This window comes from Stigmatopora argus, chromosome 8, assembly GCF_051989625.1.
Source record: "Stigmatopora argus isolate UIUO_Sarg chromosome 8, RoL_Sarg_1.0, whole genome shotgun sequence".
Classification (NCBI taxonomy): domain Eukaryota; kingdom Metazoa; phylum Chordata; class Actinopteri; order Syngnathiformes; family Syngnathidae; genus Stigmatopora; species Stigmatopora argus.
Genome location: NC_135394.1, coordinates 8,710,784 through 8,735,608, shown reverse-complemented (window position 1 = coordinate 8,735,608; position 24,825 = coordinate 8,710,784). Strand labels below are relative to the sequence as shown.

At 38.6% G+C, this 24,825-nt stretch overlaps 2 protein-coding genes across 7 annotated transcripts; one reads left to right on the top strand and one right to left on the bottom strand.

Moving 5' to 3' along the window:
* Positions 1 to 1,312: 1,312 nt before the first annotated feature.
* On the bottom strand, positions 1,313 to 9,979 carry LOC144079400 (dynein regulatory complex protein 11). Of its 4 annotated transcripts, none has more exons than XM_077608145.1 (21): positions 9,715 to 9,979; positions 9,266 to 9,352; positions 8,518 to 8,584; positions 7,852 to 8,179; positions 7,665 to 7,784; positions 6,358 to 6,537; positions 6,195 to 6,266; positions 5,086 to 5,291; positions 4,915 to 4,999; positions 4,760 to 4,855; positions 4,617 to 4,692; positions 4,427 to 4,533; positions 4,238 to 4,315; positions 4,080 to 4,138; positions 3,424 to 3,506; positions 2,804 to 2,911; positions 2,541 to 2,740; positions 2,257 to 2,343; positions 2,004 to 2,181; positions 1,688 to 1,926; positions 1,313 to 1,616 (listed from the first exon to the last, which is right to left on the bottom strand). In XM_077608145.1, the coding sequence occupies exons 3-21, from the start codon at positions 8,526 to 8,528 to the stop codon at positions 1,488 to 1,490; spliced, it is 2,442 nt and encodes an 813-aa protein (XP_077464271.1). In that variant the 5' UTR covers positions 8,529 to 8,584; positions 9,266 to 9,352; positions 9,715 to 9,979; the 3' UTR covers positions 1,313 to 1,487. The 4 variants fall into 4 exon arrangements, with proteins under 4 accessions (XP_077464271.1, XP_077464272.1, XP_077464269.1 ...); XM_077608146.1 differs by having other exon boundaries at positions 2,541 to 2,911; positions 7,852 to 8,067; positions 8,149 to 8,179; XM_077608143.1 differs by having other exon boundaries at positions 2,541 to 2,911.
* On the top strand, positions 9,833 to 21,654 carry alkal1 (ALK and LTK ligand 1). Of its 3 annotated transcripts, XR_013301510.1 has the most exons (7): positions 9,833 to 10,292; positions 10,456 to 10,728; positions 17,883 to 17,936; positions 18,448 to 18,531; positions 20,183 to 20,254; positions 21,153 to 21,207; positions 21,279 to 21,654. XR_013301510.1 is itself a non-coding variant. In XM_077608148.1 (6 exons), exons 2-5 carry the CDS (start codon positions 10,458 to 10,460, stop codon positions 20,245 to 20,247), a joined length of 471 nt encoding a protein of 156 aa, XP_077464274.1. In that variant the 5' UTR covers positions 9,833 to 10,292; positions 10,456 to 10,457; the 3' UTR covers positions 20,248 to 20,254; positions 21,153 to 21,654. The 3 variants fall into 3 exon arrangements, 2 of the variants coding, with proteins under 2 accessions (XP_077464274.1, XP_077464273.1); XM_077608148.1 differs by having other exon boundaries at positions 18,451 to 18,531; positions 21,153 to 21,654; XM_077608147.1 differs by having other exon boundaries at positions 21,153 to 21,654.
* The last annotated feature ends 3,171 nt before the right edge of the window (positions 21,655 to 24,825 follow it).

The window sequence follows — 24,825 nt, the reverse complement described above, 5'->3', positions numbered from 1 at the left end:
TCACAGGAACAGTTTAGCAGTTTTCCCCCCTAAAGTTATTTCTCATGCTGAATTCTCAATGCCAATTCTTAACTGAAAACAAGTGGAAAATTATTTCCAAATTATTGTCAACTGCTTTAATTTGTGATGACCCAATCTGTCATTGACCTAAATATCAGTTTTGACAGTGGCAGCCCACTGGGAATCTCCTCCACCGTCACGGTTTGAAAGGTCGTGAGGAGATTAAGCAATAATGAGATGCCATTTTCATTGGCTCGTCATTCACCACAACAAAGAAGAACCTTTTTACACGTGGTATTGTCATTTCAGAATCTGTCCATAGGATAGATGGGATTCACCGGTTTGATGCCCAAGCTCAAGATAATAGTGGGCCACACGGCATGTCATTTAAAAAAAAAGTGAGATATAAACATGTTCCTGAATTTAGAGAGGCAGACAGAACATAAACATGGGACAGCCCAGCATTGTGTTAGCTGGGCTTGATAGACAGCTCCATGTGGCACTGAGCACTCCTTAATCCACTGAAACTCTATCGACACGGTAATCTCTGCACAGTCCTGCTGTGCCACAAAAAACAACTTGTCGTCAGTGAGAGTGGAATGGCGGCATCCAAAGCGGTCTCACTTGCCAAAGTTCCACCGCTTCATTTATCACAAAGGTTTATTTGACGCATTTTCTCTGTATATTTTTATATGATAAACAAAGAAAGCACGTCCAATATCATGACTTAAAAAAAACAATTGTTCACACTAGCTACTATTGATGGCATAAAAGTAAAAAAAAATGGATTTGACCTTTATTTGAGCTTGAAAGAACCCCAAGGCAAAGATGAGATATTGATTATTTTGTTTTTTTTGTTTTACAAAACTGAACAAGAGCTGGATTGTGTCTATCTAGAGTCAAAAATTTAGATATAACAGTGAGTGTATCATCCAAATGAAGATAGTATACGATTTTAGTAGGTAGGGAATCCTGAAATTCAATGTTTAGACCCAATAAACTGACCAGAAAGATGTTTCCTGGAGGCACTGTGTAATGACATACTTACCCGTGTGCAGTGCAGGCAGCTGCATCATGCAGCAGAATAACATTAGATGTCCTTGACCCGCCTTGTCAACAGTCCCCCATGTCTAATTACAGCTCAAAGGTGACAACTAGTTAAAACCCTTACCATTCATTGAACCCCTTTAAAACATTATATTTCAATGTATCCTCCCATCCATTTTCTATAACATGTCCTCATTTGGGTCAAAGGTGAGAGGCCTTGTTTTTAGGTGAATAGATCTGTTATGTAAAAAAACAACAACCCAGATAACATACGCAGAAACATTTAATAGAAGAACAAGCATCAATATTTGATGAGTTTTGCTGCCATCTTGGGGCTTCAGTATGCAAACTACACCAGTGTTCAAATTTGCAACTATTCACGTTTGTGTCCACATAACATATTTCTATGAATTTTCACAAACATTTGCTTACAACAAAGATTATTTCTTTCCTTTCTTGGGTGGCGCTTTCCCTTTCCCTTTGTTCCCTTGTTGAGCCTGCAGCGCTTCTTCTCTTTCTTGAGCCGCTTTAATCCGCTTCTTTCCCAAGGGAGTTTTTGTATACCATTTCTAGACAAAGACACATACAAACAGGTCATTTGAGGTGGAAAAAAAGTTGGTTTGTTTTTACACTGTTTTACTTTGAAGGCGTCTTCTTGCTCTTGAAAGACTGGTGTGAACTTGGCCAACGGCGCCACAAACTCCACAGCAGTTAAAGGCCTCTTTTCTTGCAACAGAAGTCGTCTCTTGGTAATAACCTGCTGGATTGCCTGAATCATGTACCCTGCGGTATAACCATCGGAAATTTTAGCCAAGGAGCTGAGGTCCAAGGCCGTGGTTATCTCTCCTCCATGTTTCTGGATCAATTGCTTCCATAAAACTGCAAAATTGGATAAATACAAACAGGCCAACTTGTAAAAAGAAATGCTTGGATAATCTTAGGTTTTTTGTTCTTACCGTATCTTGAGCCATAGTCGGGTCTAGGGATCAGGATGACTTTTGTGTACACCTTACACAGAGACTTGATATCTGCGGTAGTGGGATCTGTAGTTGTTCCAAGTACGAGGACACGATCCTCTTCTTTGATCAACTTGAGTGCTTTGGGCAAATCTTTTTTCAGCCGTTTAGGTTCCAACTAGAAATTTAGAGGAAGTTTTGAGTTGCTCCATGAGTAACTTATACGCAGGATTTTTATATTCGTCTGCCGTACCGCTCGTTCTTCCTTGGGAACTTTTTTGTAAAACATTTTCTCTGCGCCGTCTATCCAAATCACTGAAGGTTGCATCAGCCTTGCGACCTGTGTGTCAATATTTGTGTATCATTGTGGATTTTGGTTCGAAATGTCGCAATTTCCAATAGGAAATTGTGTTTAAAAATTCATTTTTACCCTGAATAATAGATGCTAGTTTAAAAAACTTGGTAGAAAATGGCTTTTGCCAGAAAATAAGGTCCAAACCTCCGCAACTATTGATTGTTTCTCGTATGCTATGTTACCTTAAAGACTAAATGGATCATCATGGCGAGGCCAGGCTTGCCTGGATACTTTCCAGCGATATTAACTGGAGACAGGTCAAAAAGGGTGGCGCCAGTCTCCTGGCAGATAGCATGGACCAACATCTTTTTACCAACTCCTATTGGCCCGGCTAGTAGAATGGCCTTTGTGAGGGGTGCTTTCTCGTGGACCACTTGACAGCCTGTACAGCAACATATGATCACTCTGAACAATGACTTTCTTTGGCATGTGTGAATCTCAATACCTAAAGGTAAAACTCCATAAAGAGATAGGAGTTGCCGCACGTCCGACATTGAGGGCATGGGTTCGATGTCGTTCATTCTCAATGTGGTTCCAAGGTAATTGAAGTCACCTGAGAGTTTAAAAAAAAAAAGAAGTTCAATACCTGCTGATGTTGGCATTTCAGAAACATATCAGAAGATGGCAGCACATTGCTATTGAAGTATTAAAAATACTTATTGGTCACTACATTACGTACATAAGAAAAATCACATCAAAGCGATAGAAACTACAATTTTATTGATATTATAAATGTTTATTCTACGATTATCAATGCTCAGTTTGTATTCACACTTCATTCACTTTATTGATTCAACCATTTATCTGACATTCAAATATTTTGCCCTCTTATGTAGCTAAATGAATGACCTAAATGATTACTTACACGGCAAAAAAGATTGAAAAAGAGTTTGAGATATATAATATAAAATAATGTGCAAGTGCACTTCCTATCAATCCACTGAGCATGCAACATCATGTTAGGCCTCAAATATTTCTTTAAAAAACTATCATTAACAAAATACTGGACATCATGCAATGAATAACATCTGAAAATAATAATATACGAACGGAACTATTACTTACCCAGGTAGTCCTGCATTCGTACTGGATTCACCCGCTTCAACAAACCCTCCTCCACCATCTCCTGACATAGAGACTCAAGAGTCCTGGATGGCACAAATTATTTATTTTCAGTAGGTATAAAGTCTACACACTCACATTCAGATACTAAAAAAAGTTAACCCACTGGTCCGATTGGCTGCGACAAACATAAAATCAACTTAAACTGTGAAGACTGCTATTGAATGATGATTGCCAGGCTTTGCAGTTAAAATCAATTGGACAATACAAAATAATGAGACTCAAACAATGCCATTTGTTTTTTTTCATCTTTGAGAGTGAAATAAAAAAAAAGAAGAAAGAACTGAAATATGGTTGCACAAGTGTGGGCATCCTCTCATGATACAACTAATTAAAATCTTTTTTGTAACTAATGCCGAAAAGTACATCACTGGTCTTATAAAATTAAAACAGCTTTTGTTTTGTAGAGTGAAATCAAACTTCAGTTTGTTTATTAACCATAATCCATATGTAGTTTTCAGTTTCAATTGTTTAGTTTTAATTTCCCTTGATCATTTAAAAAAAAATTTTTTTTACTATAAATTCAGTTGAATAGGTTAAAAACCACATTCTTTAATTTCTGCATTGAGAAACACAAGACTCAAGTATCAAGACCTCACCTTGTGGGTGTCAAATCCTTTTCACCCTTTTTCTTTTTCTTATCACGCTTGGGTTTTTTCTGCAAATATAGTGGCACAGTTGGCAAATTTAAAAAAAAAAAAAGAGTATTACAAAAGGTGAAAATTTGATTTTTGATGTTACTACGTAGACGACCCACCTTTTTATAAATCTTGGCTGGTGTTTTTTCCACAGCAAGCCTCCAATCTGCCAGTTCCTGTCTCATCTCCTCATCCACCTGGAGAAAAGACCACAACGCCGACATTGTACATGGCTTGCATTTGTGAATGTGAGTAAATATAATCATTAATCTTTCTTTAGCTCATGCTTTGTATTCCCAAATATTCACCTTTAATCGAATCTCGGCCAAAATGTCCTCCCTTTTCTCCTCCTTAATCAACTCCACCTCATGCTTTTGGTCAAAATTTCGAGACTCGGTGCGGGTTTCCCAGAAATCTGCGAGGACATTCACATCACTTTTGTTTTTAATTGTGAATAAGTGCTGGGCAATGACTTAAACCCAGTTATAGTTCCACTACCGACAAAAGTTTTGTTGCATAGTTCCAAGTCTGCCAAAAAAGCCGAAGGTAACATCACCAAGCCCTCCTCTTCTTCCTGCAGTTTAGTTACCATTTGTTCAATTATTTGAAAAGGTCAAATAAGTCATATCTCCATCACTCACCTCTTTCTCCTTTCCCTTCTTTGCATCTTTTTTCTCAGGTTGCTTTCCTTTTTTATTTTTGCCATCATCCTCAGCCTCAGCCATTTCTTTCAGCAACTTAAAAAAAAGAGAAATATCATCCCTCCCTTTATCATCTTTTGATGGGTGTGTTATACCTGTTGATAATCCTTTTCAGCAAAAAGTATAGCTGAGCCGCCTTCATCATCATCTGGAAACTCTGGAAACACTCCTGTTTGATTACTGAAAGACAGGAACATCTTGAACTAGTTTCTTATCTATTATAAAAGCAACAAAAACGATTCATAAGAGCTGTGTGTCTAACTGACCGGCACTCAAGAAACCACTGCCTGATTTGTTCTTTCATGTTGACAGCTATGTCGTGACCTTCAACCTCTAGCAGGTGGTTTGCGGTGGCTATCACAGACTTTTGGTATTCGTCCTCATGTTCCTTCTGCTTATTCCGTGTTGCTTCTTCAGTGTTGTTGGCATCGATGATGGCTTGGCATGGCGACTGGTATTTTGGATGAGGGGCCTGACACATAAAAAATAATAGACAGCCATGTTAAAGAGGTCTTGGTAACTCCATACATCTAAAAAGAGGGAAATATTTTTTACTACATTATGACCGGCCACATTTGTTTCACCTCGCGCAATGGGTTCCCATACAAAGTCAATGCGGGCATGTGGAAGGGCAACAGGCTTTAGGCGTCCGCATTTTTGCACGTTCAAATTTTGCGATGTATCGATATGACTGATTTGAACAGAAGAGGATTAGAACCAATAAAGAAAAAAAAGTGGCTGACTTTAAACTCAGAATTCTCTGAATTCTACCTTCATTCACACACTTTATTCTGATTTTGAGAATAGTCAAAATTTTGAGAATAAAGTCAGAATTGTGAGAATAAAGTCAGAATTGTGAGAATAAAGTCAGAATTGTGAGAATAAAATCAGAATTTTCACTTTAAAGTCAGAATTCTGAGAATAAAGTCAGAATTTTAACTTTCAAGTCAGACTCTTGACCACCTTTTTATGGTCAGTGGCCCTAATCTTCTTTCATAATTCATTTTATCTTTCTGCAACAGCTTCGAGTGACGACAAGGAAGCAGAAAATCCAATATTTTCATATTCACGTGATTTCAGTTACAGATGGCAGAACCTTACTCAACATACAATACAAACAAAGAAAGTTGGACTATGACAATAATCAAAATATTACGAGAATAAAGCCACAATATAACAAAAAATAAGTCATACATTGTAATATTAATTTTTAAAAAATAGTATTTAGGGATTAAAGTCATTTTGTTAGTTATTTTTACATACATTCAACCTTTGGAGTGAACACAAAAAAGCATTTGGCAACAGGTGAAGTGGCCAGTCTGAACGCTCTGAATTTATAATCTGCATTATGGACAGCCAGAAATATTGTTCTTACCATTCCGAGGGAAATCATATCTTCAATACGAGTAGCCTTAGTCTTCTTCCTCTCTTTGTAGCCCCTCCAAACCTACAGATTAAATTCAATACTTTTAGCATGATGTTGATAAACCCAAAATGTTTTGGGTGGATATTTAGGCAAAAAAGAAGAAGAAAAAAACCTTCTGGATGCGCACTGCAGCTCGGGCCATGTCATCGGGCTGTGGGGCCTCGACAATGGGGATCTTGCTCAATCTTTTGCTGGCCTCATTTAAGGTTGCCCTTAAGCGTCCTTGTCGTGCCCTCTCTGCCACTTGTATGATTCTGATGGCCTCATCTTGACTCATGGGCTTTGTCACACGCTAACCAGTTGAAAAAGCATACATTTACCATCACTCAATACATAGTTAAGAACACTTGAATGCAAAATACAAGAAAAAGTGCTCCAAAGCTGACAAAATGCTTACTCAACCTTCTTTTTTTGTCTTTGTTTCTTCCTGAAAAACAGACTAAAAAGCTGTTTTTATCTGCTCTTACTATGTACCTGTAGCTTTTATCAATGAAAAAAACAAATCCATCAAAACAAACATTTAATGGAAATCTACAGGAGAAAAAAATGCTCAAATGCTAGTCTGAAAATGTTCCTAACTTCATTCATTCATTCATAGATGATGTATTAGGCCAGGGGTGGCGAGCAAGTTAGACACAAAGAGCCAACATTTTAAACTGTAAGAGTCAAAGAGCCACGCCTTAACATCAGAAGCAGGATTTAAAAAAATGCAATTTTCCAAATTATTTTTTAAATATGATTTATTATTTGTTTTTAATGGGCCCGGATGAATTTGAGTGTGATTTATGAGAGTGGAAATAAGAGAAACACGAAACAAGGCAAAAAGCCACAGTAAATACAAAATATGATAAGAAGCAAAGAGCCGCATTCGTTTTGGCCGGGAGCCGTATTCGTTTTGGCAGGGAGCCGGTTGTGGCTCGAGAGCCATGTGTTAGCCACCCCTGTATTAGGTGAATAAACTGAATAGCTCCTACTGTTAGTTTGTACCTCATTTACATTATTCATAAGTGTACTCATCAGTTAGAATGCAAATTAATACTACCAGGTATGGGTATAACATCTCATCTCATATCATTTTCTAAACCGCTTTATCCTCATTAGGGTCGCGGGGGGTGCTGGAGCCTATCCCAGCGGACTCCGGGCCAGAGGCGGGGGAAACCCTGAATCGGTGGCCAGCCAATCGCAGGGCACAAGGAGACGGACAACCATACACACTCACACCCATACCTAGTGGCAATTTAGAGTGTCCAATCAGCCTACCATGCATGTTTTTGGAATGTGGGAGGAAACCGGAGTACCCGGAGGAAACCCACACAGACCCGGGAAGAATATGCAAACTCCACACAGGTGGACCGACCTGAATTTGAACCCAGGACCCCAGAGCTGTGAGGCCGACGCGCTGTAATAAAACTCACTCACTTTATCCGTGACTGTAGCCTCCATCTTTTTAAGGATATTTGTGATCATCGCCCTTCGCTCTTCGTTGTCTGTTTTGCGTTCAGTCATAAAATAGTGAGGAATGGGAATCTCCAGGTCGGCCTGGTGAGAGTTGATTAGTGGAAGCAGTCAAAGGAACAAAAATGTCCTCATTCAACATTAAACTTACAGGTGTGAGCTTCAGGTCATGTAAGACATCATCCATGTAGTGGTACTCGCTGAACTCTTTTTCCACCATTTCATTTTTCAGTTCTAAAATTCGGCCCATCACACTCTCGAGGGTCGTCAGAACAAGTCGTCTCTTCTGTGGGTGCACCGCCTGGTCGTAGACCTTCTCTAGTTGTCTAAGCACCTGTAGATATCGCACGTACAGCGTGGCCAATCTCTGGAAGAACACCACTCGGTCCTTTTCTGGCTTGAGAGGCTCGACGGGGAGCTCCTCAACTAACAGCCGACTCAACTCCACCTGTGCCTCTGCCCACAGTTCGTTGTATGTCCTGGGGTGGAATTGCAGTCATTATTTACTCATTCCCTATCACTGACAGAGAATGAGTCAATAAAAGAAAGAGAAATGTGAGAGAAACAGTCAATTTTGACTGGGAGGGCTGACAATCAAAATGGATTGGACAACAATCACTGTTAATGGCGACCAATGAGTTAAAGGAAAAAAAGTATCCAATGCAAAGGCAATAGGTTAAATGTTTGAAATGGGTTTTGATAAAATCATGATACAACTAAAATGACACGAGAGGGAGCTTTTGCATGGATGGACATTGTACTGAGTGGAAATGACAAATCTGTCCTTCCTTTCACTCTGCGTAATGCAAACTTTTACCTTTGCGACATTTCTTTTCTGGAACGGCGGTGAGAAATCTCTTAGTCAAACGTCCTGTGGGTGGAAGCTGTAAAAAAGTCATTAAAAACTGTGATCGGTGGACGAAAACAATAACATTTAATTGTTCCCCTGAGTCCAAATTCAATTTACAGTTTTTTAAAGATATATGAATAATATATGACTCTTGATATATCATGACACTCGCCATATTTATATGTAGACAGTTCCCTTTTGTTGTGGGACACATTGTACTTATGATTATCATAATCATTTAAATATATACTAACCATTATTTTAGGATATATTGTATCTCTACTAGAAAAGTTGAAAAAATGCTCCATATGTATGTATAAACCAGTTGATTCCATACTAGATTTGGTGAAAACAAAAATTAATCATAGCCTAATGTAAAAGTATCGATAAACAAGTTCCAAGCCTTTACAATTTGAAATGTTATTCCAAATAACGTGTATTTCTGATCCTATTTATGCGTGCCCCTCCATTTCACTGAATGACGACTATGGACGTCACTAGTGAGTTTGTCACTGAAACGATATTATATATTTGATATGATTTAACACCCTGTTTGTCCACTTGATTGAAGTAAAGAGACTTTTGTAAATAAGTCCCTCTCTGGAAAGGAAATTAATTAAGTGCAAAGGGCATATCAGTTTATGAGTCATCTTAAAGTACATACAAGTAAATAGGAGTTATGACGTTAGGTTAACATAAATCGATTAAAACCTACCGCAGGAGGAGGTTGCCATGGAAACGACAAACAAGGTTAGCTCTTGATTTGAAGTGATTTGCGTAACAGGTGTCACACTGCCACCTACTGAAACGGAGAATAACGTATTAAAGTAGTTCCTCTCACAAAAGGACTGGGCGTTTATAACAACATTAGATGATAATTCATCACAAAAATATTGTAAAATACACTTGAATGTTTCACGACAAAATTTAGATCTGGGTCATAAAATAAAACAGTGGCGAGTTTTGGGAAATATTGGAACATATAAGGGAAGGGTTGAATTACTTTTTTGCTGAATTTGAAAAGCTATTGGAAATAAAATAATTAAAAAACGACATCTTTCTACATTGATATTGTTGCCTTCACAAAACAACGGATGAATGCAAGAGAAACATTAAGAACGCACCAATAACTTTTATATGCTTATATATTATCATAGTTCTTACCCTGATCTTATATATTGAAACGATTCATCAGAACCACCAAGCTGTAGCCATGCCGGATTAAGGAAAAGTCTGCCTGGAGGTGCATCACGTTAAGGCGGGTCACAAGACACCAGATACGGGTGCGCAAACATCCCACACAGTGACAGTTCCATGAAGCTCACACTCAAACTTCGCTGCATTTCACAGCCAACTTTCTTCATTTAGCGGGAAAAAAAACCCCCATCTTTCAAGACTACTGAGCTTCTGCTTGATTTTCACCCTTTTTTGGGGGGGGGGGAGTGCAAAATATTGATGCACGTAGGTTCCTTTTTGTAAAGAGTTGTTGAAGTTGTGATGCGCGCAAAGGAGGGGCGCAGCGCATGCCAAAGTGAGCGAACGCTGCCGGATGAAACGCCGCCAAAGATGTCAACCTTGCTTTGCCACCCACACCAAATCGATTGTATTACCCCCAAGAAGGCACACATAAATAGAGACGGGGGACTATTGCTCCAAAGACGGAATTGAACGAGAAGAGCACACTTCGACCACAGACCAGGACTTCAACCATTTCAAGTATACATTGACCACTCACCAAACTAGTAAGTCTCATCTCAACCTTTGTTTCACCTTTCAACGTCACGAATCTGCATTTGGGCTTCAAACTTCAGGATGCACTTAAGTCAACAGGTTTTGGGATGCAATCATTTTTAGATCAGTTTGCTTGTGAGATTCATGCTTTTTTTGGTTTCTTTGTACAATAAGACATGCAGGTTGAGAGGAAATGGCATATACTTCTGACTTTCCTCATCCTGCTCATCACCTCTGGCCAGTGCATGGACAACAAGGAGGTCAAGCAGAAGGAGAGGAAGACCCTGTTGGATTTAATCTTACAGGTGATCAGAGACAGCCAACAACGGGACAAACACGTTTCCAGGCGCTGCAGTGGAGGACAGTTTGCTTCCCTTCAAGACCTGAAGTTGTCCTCCCTTGAAAAGCCTTTGTACATTCCCAGACTGGATAACAGTAAACTCATAGGTAAGCTGATAAGACCTATTTTTAGCTAGTGATGATCAAAGCATAATCCGTTATTTTAGCGTGGGAGACAGCTGTCATTGTGCGCATCTCAGTTCAACTTAGTTCCACCAAGCCTGAGTCCGTCTGGCTTTTGGCAATTGGATGCTTCTGTAGGATAACATCACTGTAGCGTACACGGTACGCGTGCCGAGAGCGAGCGTAATTATTGTGATGACCAGTTTTACATTAGATTCGTTGCGGTAGAACATTAACAGATGTGGATGTTGGCGATCTTGCTACATTTCCACTCTTTGCCCGTGGAAAATTCAGCATCTTAGTGATGATGGGGACAGCAAAGAAGGGGAGCATCATCCATGGAGGAGGAGCGTCATAGTGTCAAATGTGAATGACTCATTCACTGAGATTCAATGAGGAGTCCTAAAGCATGAATGGTGGCCATCGCTGCTTAACTGTGGAGCAGCTTTTACAGTTGCTTTACTATCTGTTATTTTAGGATAAGCAAGAAAAGTCTTTTCAAACATAGCACCGGGTTGGGCTCTTCAAAGTTCCCAGGATCAGGAAATCGGCGGAATGATAGAAAGGCAACCTAGATTTAAACTTAAAAAGACTCAATTAGATTAGGACAGCACAATAAATTCTGATTACAATAAAATGAGTAACCAAATACATAGCTAATGAAATTGTAATCTTTCATTCATTCATTACCGCTTATCCTCACATGGATTGCGAGGGGTGCTGGAGCCTATCCAAAATTGGTGGCCAGCCAATGGCAGAGCACAAGGAGACGGAAACCCATTCATGCTCACACTCAGCTAGGGGCAATTTAGAGTTTTCAACCAGCCTTCATGCTTTTGGGATGTGGGAGGAAACCCCAGAGAAAACCCACGCATGCCTGGGGTGACCATGCAAACTCTATATGTCAAAGTGGCGGCCCGGGGGCCAAATCTGGCCCGCCACATCATTTTGCGTGGCCCGGGAAAGTAAATCATGAGTGCCGACTTTCTGTTTTAGGATCAAATTAAAATGAAGAGTATATATGTATATTTAATTTACTGATTTTCCCCCTTTTAAATCAATAGTTGTAAATTTTTAATCATTTTTTCTGTGTTTTTAGTTCAGAAATCATTTTGTAAAATCTAAAAATATATTAAAAAAAAGCTCAAATAAACATTGTTTTAGATCTATAAAAAACCTGAATATTCAGGGATTTTAATCCAGTTCTTTTAATCTATTTATTTTTAAAAAAATCTAAATATATCTAAAATGGTCCGGCCCACGTGAAATCAAGTTGACGTTAAAGCGGCCCGCGAACTAACCCGAGTCTGACACCCCTGCTCTATATGGTAAGGAACCACATGGGATCGATCCCAAAACTGTGAGGCCAACGCGCTAACCACTCTTGCACTGTGCTGTCAAATTGTAATCTGTTAAAAAAATAAAAAATACAAAAAATAATCGAAATCATCTGTCTCTGCAGTCCAGTTGAATTCTAACAGACTAATGGATGCAGCCATAATGTAGAGTTTTGCTCTTAATTCTTGGCGTACCTAAATCAGTTTCCTGGGGACGCATTAGGGTTGATATAATAAAAGCTTATCAGGTGAATTTGATGATCATGAGGTACTCCCTCTCTAATATCTTCAGCAGAGAGTATTAAAAATCTCATTGATTGAAGATGCTGATTTTGGACAGGACAGAGGAATTGCAAAAATCCAAAAGATGCTAGATAAAAAGATGCACCAGCAGGTGAACTCTGGCAATATCTAGTATTTTATTCCATATCATTTTATTGAGCAGTTTATAACATTTACAAACCAGATTCAAGAAAATGTTTGGAAAATTATACGAATTGCAAATAAGAATTGGATGCAATGATGTGGAAAAATATGTTAATTTTAAAGTGTATGGTGTCAACAGATCTCAAAACATTTGTGACATGTTCAACTTGCCTTTGGGCAATTTAGAGTGTCCAATCAGCCTACCATGGATGTTTTTGGAATGTGGGAGGAAACCGGAGTACCCGGAGGAAACCCACGCAGGTCCAGGGAGAACATGCAAACTCCACACAGATGGACATGACCGGGTTTTGAACCCAGGACCCCAGAGCTGTGAGGTCGACACGCTAACCACTCATGCAAGTTTCAATTTGATGGCACGTGGATTGTGGTCATCGACGTTTTGCCCATTCTGTGATTGTGCCTTGACATTAATATTTGTGTTCCGTGGTTCCATGCCGTTTAAGGACCCATAGATCAGCATGGTTTTTGACCTTTGACCCTGAAGCTGAGCGATTGTTCCAGAATTGAAACTCCTTTCTAATGTTGCTCCACTATTTTTCTGCGCAACTTTGAAGGTGTTGGAAATCATAGCCATGCTGACTTCTGAGAGACACTATCACTCTTAAAAGCTCTTTTTTCAATAATCGATCAGGTTGCCAAAGGACCCCATTAGTGGTAATTGGTCTTCCAGCTGTTCTTTCATCCAATGCTACCTGCCTTAACGATTCTGAGATTTGTTGAATGACCATGCAATTTAAAACCAACAAATTTCCTCAGCTAAAATATTTCATCGCTGTTGTATTTTGAATCTTTCATTCATTCATTTTTCATACCACTTATCCTCCTTCACAAGGGCCACTGGGAGTGCTGGAGCTTATCCCAGTCAACCATATTGAAATTTGGCACTTTCACATTAATGCATTTTGTTTTTAATCCACATTTTTTCATAGTATCCAATTTTCGGGGGAATCTAATTTGTCAAATGAGTTCCTCAAAGAAATTATAAAATGTAATGAGAGTTGTTGAAATGAGTTGAAAGGCAGTTCGGGAGGTTCACCTGGGAGAAGGGACGTGATTATTCAGGTGTGTTTAAAAATTCTATTCTTAGGTGACAATGGATGTGATAACATCGATTTTTGAATCTGCAAGTTCAGAACTGTCCAAAATTCCTTGGCAAGAAGAACAACTTCTGTATTCAGGCTTCATATCTTTAGTGGAAGATGCTGTTAAGTATCAGGAAACACAAAAAATGGCATAGACTATGCTTGTAAATTTTAATTAGTATGTCCTTGGATTACCTAATTCATTAAAAAGACAAACGCCTGGTCCCCTAAACATTTATGCAAACAAATCATTTGTGAAAATATGGCAGAAATTAAGATTTATAAGTACTACGATAAATTGTCTAATTTCTAATCTCTGATTGACTTTGCTACAATCAACTTTGACTTAATTTCCTTAATGAACTAATTCTATATCGCTTAGATTCTCTATATATTCTCCCATGATTGAAAAGCTTGAAGGATAAAAGCAATGACAGACAGTATCTTAAAACTCTAGAACACACGTGTCAAAATTGCGGCCCAGGGGCCAAATCTGGCCCACCGCATCATTTTGTGTGGCCCGGGAAAGTAAATCATGAGTGCCGACTTTCTGTTTTAGGATCAAATTAAAATTAAGAGTATAGATGTATATTAAATTTCCTGATTTTCCCTCTTTTAAATCAATAATTGTAATTTTTTAATCAATTTGTGTTTTTAGTTCAAAAATCATTTTGTAAAATCTAAAAATATATATAAAAAAAAAGCTAAAATAAACATTGTTTTAGATCTATAAAAACTGAATATTCAGAGCTTTTAATCCAGTTCTTTTAATCCATTTATAAAAAAAATCTAAATATTATATCTAAAATGGTCCGGCCCACATGAAATCGAGTTGACGTTAACGCGGCCCGCGAACCAACTCGAGTCTGACACCCCTGCTCTAGACAGTCGTACCCTGAGAATCTTTAATAATGCTTCATACCAGTATGCGCATTGGAAGTTTATTAACTGAAAATAATGACGTTTTTCTGCGGTTGAGATTCTCTCCAACATATCAGTGAGTCTGGTCCTGTTGTAGAGCTGTGGCTCAAGTCTCAAAGTGTCATCCATCAGCCTGCGCAATTGGAAAAGCACCTTTCTCAGACCAGTGGGTGGATGGAATTTATCTTTTGAGGATCCAAAATAAAGCATGTCAGCAAATGATGCGTGTGACGCTACCAAAGTGCGGCAGTCACGCAATGATGGATTTTTTTTTAGCACAATGAGAGCAACTATAATGTTGTGTTTCCTTGATGGAACGCAATCTACTGTAAGAATCTGTTGAGTTGGAGTTTGTGGTTGGAGACAACGTCAGATGGATCAGTGGACAATACCTGTCAACCTCTGCCGATAACTGCCCTTATAAATGATTATGATTCCCCTTACAAACCCCCAAAAAACCTTACAAACACCGTACGACTCGTACGGTGTTTGTAAGGTTTTTGGGGGGTTTGTAAGGGGAATCATAATCATTTATAAGGGCAGTTATCGGCAGAGGTTGACAGGTATGGGACATTGAAAGTTCAGGCTTTTGTGGCGTAAAATCATAAAGTCTGCATCAGGAAAGTGCATTGCTTTGCTTTATTTGGTCTGGCTGGTCAATGTAGAAATAGAAAAGCAAATAAGTAAAAATGTAGTAAATGTAAAATAAGCTCATAAGACTTTCTCCTTCATCGTAATGCTAAACATCTTCAAAGAATTGCCCTTTTTCATGTATATTTTTCAGCATAGTGTTCATGTGTGTGTAGGCCCAAGGTAGACATTCCGTCTCCATGTTGTCCACATCCTATGATTGGAAAATGTTTGCGCATGTTGGCTTGTTGTCAAATCCTAGGACTCTTACAAAAATTGCCATTTCGAAAGGAACCGCAACAACCAAAAAACATGCATTGTATATACCAAAGAAAGCAAACTATGGATTTTTCTCTTGTGTATACATACGTCCTAAGATAAATAACTATGAAACTTTTCCCACCGTTATACGTATGACAGTATAAGTTGAACAACAACAACAAAATGTAAATATTGTTGGACGACATTATAACTGTCATCTATAACACAAAAATCTGTAATTTGACCAGTGTTCATTTATTCATTTTTTACCCTACATTTCTTGGTCATGGTCAAGGGGTGCTAGAGCCTATCCAAGCTGACTTGGAACGGAAGGCAGGCTACACTCTAGACTGGTCGCCAGTCTGTCATCAATGACGGTTATGTATTCTCTATCTATCCATTTTATGCAACAATAAGGCTTTTTGTGACATTTTTCCAATACTTTTTTCAAGAAGTGATAACTAACCAACTCCATTTAATGACTCAAATTACACATAGCTCACAATCATCCCAATCTTAATTAAAAAAACAGTTACTGGTTGTACAGTAAAGTACATTGTATGCTAATTTTAGGGTTTTAGTGGTCATAACATTTTTTCATTGTTGTGCGACAATAAAGTGAAAATAAATGTGACACCATACTGAAGAGTATCTTATAAATTAAAATGGTTGAGGGGAAAAATATATGGAATGAGGCTTCAAGCTGTATAAAAAAAATCATCTGGTGTCCAGCATGACGCACCAAAGGATTTTTTTTTTTATCCTTAGGGATTCTACTGTGTGAAAATCCACTTGTAATTGAATGAAGTCAAGTTCACTAACACGTAACAATGTATTTGACTGTGGTGGACATATCTTTAATCCACCTTCCTGTACAGTGTGTTCCTTTATATGGCGCTCATTGAAGTTAGGCCGCATGCCTACTTGCACTTATACTACTTATTCTGATGAGCATTAAATTCCCATACTGTAAGCTCTTTAGACTGTTAACGGGTGGTGTGTCTTCTTATTAGCTGTGACTATTTGTACTATATAATGCCTATATTAATGGAGAATATTATGAGCAATTAAGCCTCTTCATTACTGTAAGTAAGCCGATCTCATCACAGCAAATAACCATTTACAAAAGTTCCAAACACTTAAAGGGTTTAACTTCAGCTCCCTGGGAATTTTTACTTGAATTTCAACATTTTCCTCGCATTAAATTTCCAGCTCGTGAGTCACTACTAAAGTAAGCATTATTCCGCATTGTTCATTTGAGCCTTTCTATGATAAGCCTCAGATTTCAAAGCAGGCAAGGTCAGCGGCTGAACCCTCCCTTGGACAATATCCAGGCACGCTTCAGGGTCACCGAGGGGTGATAGACTCCTAATTAAAGGTTGCGCATTACCCTGAAAAGTCTCCTATACAATAGTAAGACAGGCTTTGGGAGGTCACCATCGTATTTCACCTCAATATTAGAAGCCTTGATTAGTGTGGCATAAAGAGAGTTTAATAAGTCCTGTCATGGACCATAATAGTTTAAGTGGCAATACACTAGAAAGCTGGTTAAAGTTAAACGCTAAATCTTTTGATGTCAAAATTAAATTAGAGCAACAACTCAATGAACCAACTCTCTTCCCTTTGTTTACCATTTTTTCCAACCAACCAGAATATGCTTCTTGGCGCAGACAACTGAGAAAAAAGCCATTGTTGTAAATTGTAAACAGAAATGATTTTTTTTTAACTTGCAGTCATCGGTGTCGCTTAAAAGGACTTTGTTTTTGTCATGTGTATGTCATCAAAAGATTGGCCTGTTTTTGAAAGGCAGAATTAATACAACAAACTGGTTTTGGATAATCAATTTACCAGGGCAACTTGATACATAGTGCTCATATTGCCCCACACAGCAGAAAAAAAAAGTCATGGAAGTTTTGACAAGGCGGCCCAAAGAGTGGTTAGGATGCCCATCTCACTGTTCTAAGATCAAGGGTTGAGTTCCTGTGTTGAGTTTGCTTGTCATTCCTGCGTGAGTTTTCTCCAGGTACTGCGGTTTCCAAAAAAAAACATGGTAGGCTTGTTAAACACTAAACTGTAGCATATATGGTTCTCCGTCACCTCGTGCCTTGCGATTGGCTGGCTACCAAGTCAGGGTGTCCCCAACCTGCTGCCCATAGTTGGCTGGGATAGGCTCCAGCACCCCCCGCAACCTTTGTGAGGATAAGTGGTAGGGAAAATAAATGAATGACAAAGGACGAAGGCAGAAACATGAAGTCAAAGCCTGTAATGATAATATTAATATAACTGCAGTTGGACACAAGGCCAAAGATTGTTTTTGCCATGTATTAGTACATTTTGTATTTCTTCATGAGTGTTGCACTTCTATTTATTTAAAAACGCTGTCAGAGAAGCAATGCATGCTAGCAAACTTTAGACATTCTTTATTTTAGATTGTGTAATGTCAGTATATTTTCCTTTCCAGAAATTTTTCCTCGAGATCTAAACATGAAAAGCAAGTTCATTCAGCACTTCACAGGTAAGAAAACTTTAAACATAGATTTCAGGTGCATGCTTGATGAAAGCTCGCTGCTGTCTTTGAAAATATTGGAAAACTATTTAGTTTGGCCTGAGATCAAGCCGCACATACATGGCTCTTTTCCCGTGCAAGAATGGCCCCAAGCATGTTTTAAGAAGTAATTTGTATTCCTCCCAGACTACAATTTAAACTGTGTGCAATGCAGAGAAATAGCACATGGTCTAAAGTTGAGAGATTTAAATCAACTACAAGTTAAATTAAGCGGATTAGTTTTCTCAGGATCTGGATAGACTTCATTAGTGGCGTGAATATCTGTAAAACCGGATATAATCTAGATTATAATTGACAATTGGATTTTTGTGTTTGCCAAATCTGTTTTTTTAAACCAGTTCCATGTTCACAGCCCCAGTTTTTTGTCAAAAATCCAAAAAACAGGATTAACCTTTTAAGAATAAATCATGCAACCCAAAATGTTGATGAATTTTTGTCTCATGAGTCCTTTTCTATTAAGCAGGACCAGTCAAGTTCTCATCGGAATGCAGAACACACTTTGACAGACTTTATCACAACACAAGAGATTGCTCAAGACCAGCGTGTATGTATTTCATTCTATTTGTCATTATTGTATTTTATTTTAGCCTGGTCTTAGACACATGTTTTTATTGATATGTGTAATGAATTTTTGAATGTCATGCAAAAGTTCAATTTATTTCCTCAAAAGGCATAGATTTATCACACATGATAATGATTTACTTGTAATTAGTTGACCCAGCCAAAAAAATCAACAATGAAGAGGAAAAAAAAAACATAAATTGCATTTTGTTCTATCTGAGATCTTGAGATCTAAGAGAAACACAGTTATAATGAAATGAGCAACAGGTGGAATAATTAATTAATTCATTCATTCATTCATCTTCCATACCGCCCATCCTCGAAGGGCTTGCGGGGGTAAACTCATACCTGTCAATCTCTGCCGATAACTGCCCTTATAAATGATTATGATTCCCCTTACAAACCCCCAAAAAACCTTACAAACACCGTACGAGTCGTACGGTGTTTGTAAGGTTTTTTGGGGGTTTGTAAGGGGAATCATAATCATTTATAAGGGCAGTTATCGGCAGAGGTTGACAGGTATGGAAACTATTCCTATCTATTTTGTTCCAACTCATAAGAGCAAACATTTCCACCAATTTGGCATGTGAGAAGTACAATCATTAGATTGCAGTCAGGTGCGTCTTGTTTCAGTAGAAACCTGATTGGTTAAGCTGTCTGTATTGGACCGGTTGGAACAAAATTAGTACCGGTTTGCCCACCCTTGCTGTTGAGTCTTTGGCTTGACACAAGGATTACAACATTTGTAGCTATGGTATTTGTTTTAGCTCTGAATTTCCTGACTTTAGCCTCAGTAGTTCAATCCTTATAAAATCCTCTGCCAAATTCTTGAATGGATTTTCTGACAATCCTCTCAAGACTATGGTTTTCCCTGTTGGTGCCCCAGTTTCTATCGCCCTTTTCTTCCGCTCCCTGTTTAGGTAAAGTATGATTTGGTCTACCGATTTCTTTAACTATGATCTTTAGTGGCTTATCCTCCTTATAAAGGGTGTTGATGATTGTCTTCTGGACATCTGTCAAGTCAGCGGTCATTCCTGTGAATGTTTATTTTACTCAACCGGATTGCAAAGCAAACGGTGCAGGTGTTTTAGTTAATTAGTGGATTAGGGTGTGGCAACATGATTTTCCAAAGTTGAACTTTTACAGTTTTAGGAATATGCCATAAAATGTATATTTTTTGAGAGGTTGAATTGATGGTGCGGTGCTTCTGACTGCGGTGCGAGCAGTCTGGGTTCGATTCCCGCTTGGTGGCAGTGTGACTGTGAGCGTGGTTGGCCATTTCATACTACGCTGCGATTGGCTGGCAAGCAATTTACGGTGTTCCCTGCCTGCTGCCCGTGGTTGGCCGGGCTAGGCTCCAGCACCCCTCGCGACCCTTTTGTGAATAAACGGTAACAGAAGATGAATGAATGAATGAATGAATTTGGGGCTGTCATTGGCTCTAAACCACAATCATCAAATTTTTAGTAAAGGCTAAACTATTCAATGTGTAATGATTCTATTATGAGTTGAGTTTTCTGGCAAAAAATATTGAACATTTTTATCAAATGCGAACTTTTTGAAATGCACCTGTTGATATAATAAAAACAATAACTTTGCCATGCCCTTTACTAATGATTGTCTTTGTTTTTCAGTTTATAAAAGATGTGCAAGATTGCTGACACGATTAGCAATGAGTCCACTCTGCATGCAATCGTAGTTATTAAGTAAGTAAAACATTTCATGAATAAATGTTTTTTTTTCCTGTTTTAGGCTTAACTGTCATTCCAGTGCATAAGTTGATTAAGTTTGGATAGAAAGGTTTGCTCCTCCAAACATTTAATGAAACTGCCCAGTCATTTTGGTGGTTTGCTTGTAAATACTACACATGAAATATGCTGCACAGTATCTTGGACCTGTCTGATTTATAAATTAACATGTTTCCAAAAGTCAGGCAAAATAACAAAGCACATGTTTTGTGTTAATTTGAACAACACAAGTATGCAAGATATTTCCTACAATATTTTTTACCTCTGCACAAAACCTGCATTATGTAAAATTGCACTGGTGTATACAGTCAACTTTCTACAAGAATATATGGCCATTTTTTTGGGAGAAAGATAAATAATAACTCATTTGATCAGTTCGTTGTTGAAGCCCGTTGTAAGGACAGATGATAAAATTCCCGTTTACAGCAGACCGTGACTCAATTAAGTGCTCTCAGAGGATGTATACTCTAATTACAAGCCAGTGGTGAGTGATTGCTGCAAAAGAGTTCATCTACATAGTACTTCACTTTCTTTTATAAGTTTTTTTTTCTTGTTTCACTTATGTTTGGTTGAATTGTGATGAGAAAATTGACGGGGAGCGAATTATTCCAGTGAGTCACATAATGAAATACCCTTTGTTCTTTGCTTCAAATCTTTCAAACATATATTACACTTCAAGAGCTTTTTTAAATGCTTTGCGGTTGATGCATCATTTGTGACTAAAATTAGCAACAGATGACCAATAATAAGTCTTTTTTTTATCAGACAAAATCATCAGGGAGACAAACTGGAAATTTTAGGACAGCTTTACTTCTCCAGAAGTGATTAATTGACCTTTTTTTTCCTCCCCCGCCAGGTCTTATCATCATAAAAGAACGTGTTGCCGAGGAAGTGCCTTCAAATCCACAGCGGTAAAATACACCTGAACATTGTTGTTGTTGAATCACATTTTTATTTTTGTTACTTTTTGCGGTCTTACCAGAAATGCTGTTGGAAATGGTGGTCATTTTAACATCTACAATATTTCATAAAGCACATGTACTTTCTGTATTTTTAAGGAGACACTAATTTAATATGTCAAATGTTAGGCAGGTGTGGACTGTGCAGTATATATTTCCACCCCAGATGGATTATATTGCTTTAAAAAGATGAAAAGAAAAGATTACCCTTTCTCCTTATGACTGAAATCCTCTATTTTTGTGAAACTCATAGCCTGCCTTGTATTGAACCATTTTTCATGCTCTTGTCTTCATCACCTTTTATTTGGCACTTGAGTGATTGTTGACTATGAGAACACGTAGAATGAAAACAGATGTGATAACACTGCACTATTGAACAATAAATACTTATTAAAGCAGCGCATATGCGGTGCATTGACATTCTTGGAAATGAAATCGAGGTGATGATGTCAGCTTGCAAATGGAACTCAAGGGACGGAAGTACGTAAAGTTGGAAAAAAAAAAGCCTTCACTAGGTCCCACCCAACGTCTTGCCGATATCTTGCTCTCAGAAATAATGCACACCAAATATGTTCAAGCTAAAGTGGTGCCCTGAGATACGAGTTTAATTTTTTCTGTGGGCAGACTCGTAACTCACACAAATCCCATGTTTCCCTGCAGAAATGAAAGACATTCATCTGTCAGGCTACGCCCATTTAAAGTACTGTCAACACAGGCTGGAGTCTCTGTTTTGAAAAAAGATAAAAACAACAACCTTGAGGTCACTTAACATTCTGAAGAGAATGTTATAGATTCCATCATACTTTTTTCTGTTTGGTTTATCTCATTCAGTTATTCAAGTTATGTAATGGTTGAAAATGGAATTATTGGCCCAATCATTAAACAGCTCAAGCTTAGGAACTATCAAAACATTCCTTCTGTTAAAAGAAAAACCCGTTTTTCACTCATCAAACTCTTTTCCAAAAATGTAATGAACCAAGGCTACATGTTGGATTGTATTAAAAGACCAAATGGTAGAGTGTTAAAATGATCTGGTTATAGTATTCCTAAAACAAATGCAGAAAAACATGCAATTTTCTCTCTTAATCTCGTCCATCTGTTTTGTGCTCAGAGTAGCACCACAGGAACATTTGAAATGGTTCTCAGATTTTATTTTTAAAGTGTGGGTTGGAATAAATATTTGGAGGTACAAAAGGAAAAATAAGAGCAAAATTGGAATCGGCCCAAAACATCGATTACAACAGCTTAGTTCTCAAGGAACCCAAATGTGGCCCAGGAAAAACACATTAAATCTGTAGTCTTATAATAAACATTAGCATGTTCAATAATCACTGTGATCGAGGGTCTATCATGAAATAAAGATAACTAACATAGGTTGCAAATTGTTAGATGTATAGATTATAAGATGTAAATACTCCAAAGGCGTGGCCTCACACAATGTACAAATCAAACGTAAAATCCAGGTACGTTCTACTCCGGCGGTCCTCCGATATCCACATTAGGCGGTCCCGCTCTTCTTTTTGGTCTGGCTGGCCCCGTTCTCACCTTGGCTTTAAGTATTGAAGACAACTTCCGTTTGCAACAGCAAGTTTCTCATCCTGCCTGCGTTTTTGCCAGAAATATACTATATATATACATTCCGGTAGTATTTTACTTCTTTAATGATCCATTACTATGTGATTCCTTCAAAACATATGGACAAATGAGCTTTTATTAAATGGTGACATTTTAACTTATAGTTACAACGCAAATGCAGAAAGATAACGTTTTCTATATTTAAGAGCAGTAGTAATGATCACAAGGTGTGTGTATGTAAAGTGCACAGTGTGTTTAGATATTGTAGAATTTTTAGGAATACAATTATTCATGTTTTAATGAACATATAGGCTTTAGTCTTTTTGTATGTTATCTCTGTTGTAATTCCCACACCTGAAGCCAAGTTTGTCTGCCAATGGCATTCCATCGTCTTTAGATAGATGATGATTGTTTTTGGATGACACATCCATTCCTAAATAGCTCGATGTTTTTGTTTTATGACCAAAATATTTCTTTTGGTGGTGTGACAAGATTGACTAGACTGACTCTAACAACTTGGGATAAATTACTTAAAAACATAAATTATAAAGTACTTAGACTTTTTGATGGTAAAGTTCTGACTGTCTTTTCAACTTTGAAGTCAATTAAGGCTCTCGTCATAATTACCTGGGACCATAGTCTGGCAGCAGGGATGGCTTCCGCTTCAGCTATAAAAGGATTAGACAGCTAAAAATACAGCCTTGCTCCTCATGGGGACACACTCGGGATCCCTTTCCCCTCCGGTTGGCCGGGCCATGGACAGAGGTTGGGAATTTGAGGAGGATATCGCTTATCTGGAGACAAACAGCTCAGATTAGAAGAGGAGACAGAAGATGATCTTGGGACAGAATGTGGGAGGACTGTAACACAATTAGACACGGGCACCAAACCTCCCCTGGTACTGTTGAGAAATACCACTGCAATCAATTGTCCACGGAAACCAAACATCTTCCTGTCATAGGGGGTGCTGGAGCTTATCCCAGCTAACTACAAGCAGTAGGTGGCGGACATCCTGAATTAGTGTCGCACTCAGACTCATACCTAGGCTCAATTTAGTGTTCAACCAGCCTATCCTGCATGTTTTGGGGTTGTGTGAGGTAAGCGGAGTACCCGGAGAAAACCTACACAAGCCCGGGGAAAACATGCAAACTTTACAGAGGAGGACCGACCTGGGATCGAACCCACGGCCGATACGCTAAGCACTCGGTTGCTGAAGATGCTGCCGTAAAATGTTTTTTTTTTAACTACTCTTGAGTGACTGCCGTGGAATCTGAAATCCCACAGTACAAATTAATATCATGTTTTTGGTGGAGGCTCTACACTTCTTTCACTTCAACAAGTCTGTCCCAGTTTGGGGTAATGGGACACTTTGGGATAGACTGGAACTAAAATATACCTGGGTATCATAGTTTTTTTTAGTCTGTCGTCACCACAGGAATGGCCTTTTTTAACATAATTACAGTGTGTGGGGCCCTTTTTAAACTAAGAAAACAATAATGCCTTGGCAGTGGTATTACGCTTTAGTTCTTTGTATACGTTGAATCGATTTTTTTTTTTTATAAAAACAAATGTTTTTTAGTGGGGGCGGCCTGGTGGTGCGAGTGGTTAGCATTAGTCGGGGTTTCCTCCAGGTACTCCAGTTTCCTCCCACGTTCCAAAAAGATGCATAGTAGTCTGATTGGACACTCTAGATTGCCCCTAGGTATGGGTGTGAGTGTGGATGGCTGTCCACCTCCTTGTGCCCTTCGATCGGCTGGCCACCGATTCAGGGTGTCCCCCGCCTCGGGCCCGGAGTCCGCTGGGATAGGCTCCAGCACCCCCCGCGACCCTAATGAGGATAAAGCGGTTCAGAAAATGAGATGAGAGATGTTTTTAGAGGTCGCATCAACAAATTAATTGTATTGGATTCTTCTTTACAATATATGAACGTGGATCATTCATTCCATTCCGCTCATGGGGGTGCTGGAGGCCAATTCCAGCTAACTATGGGGGTAA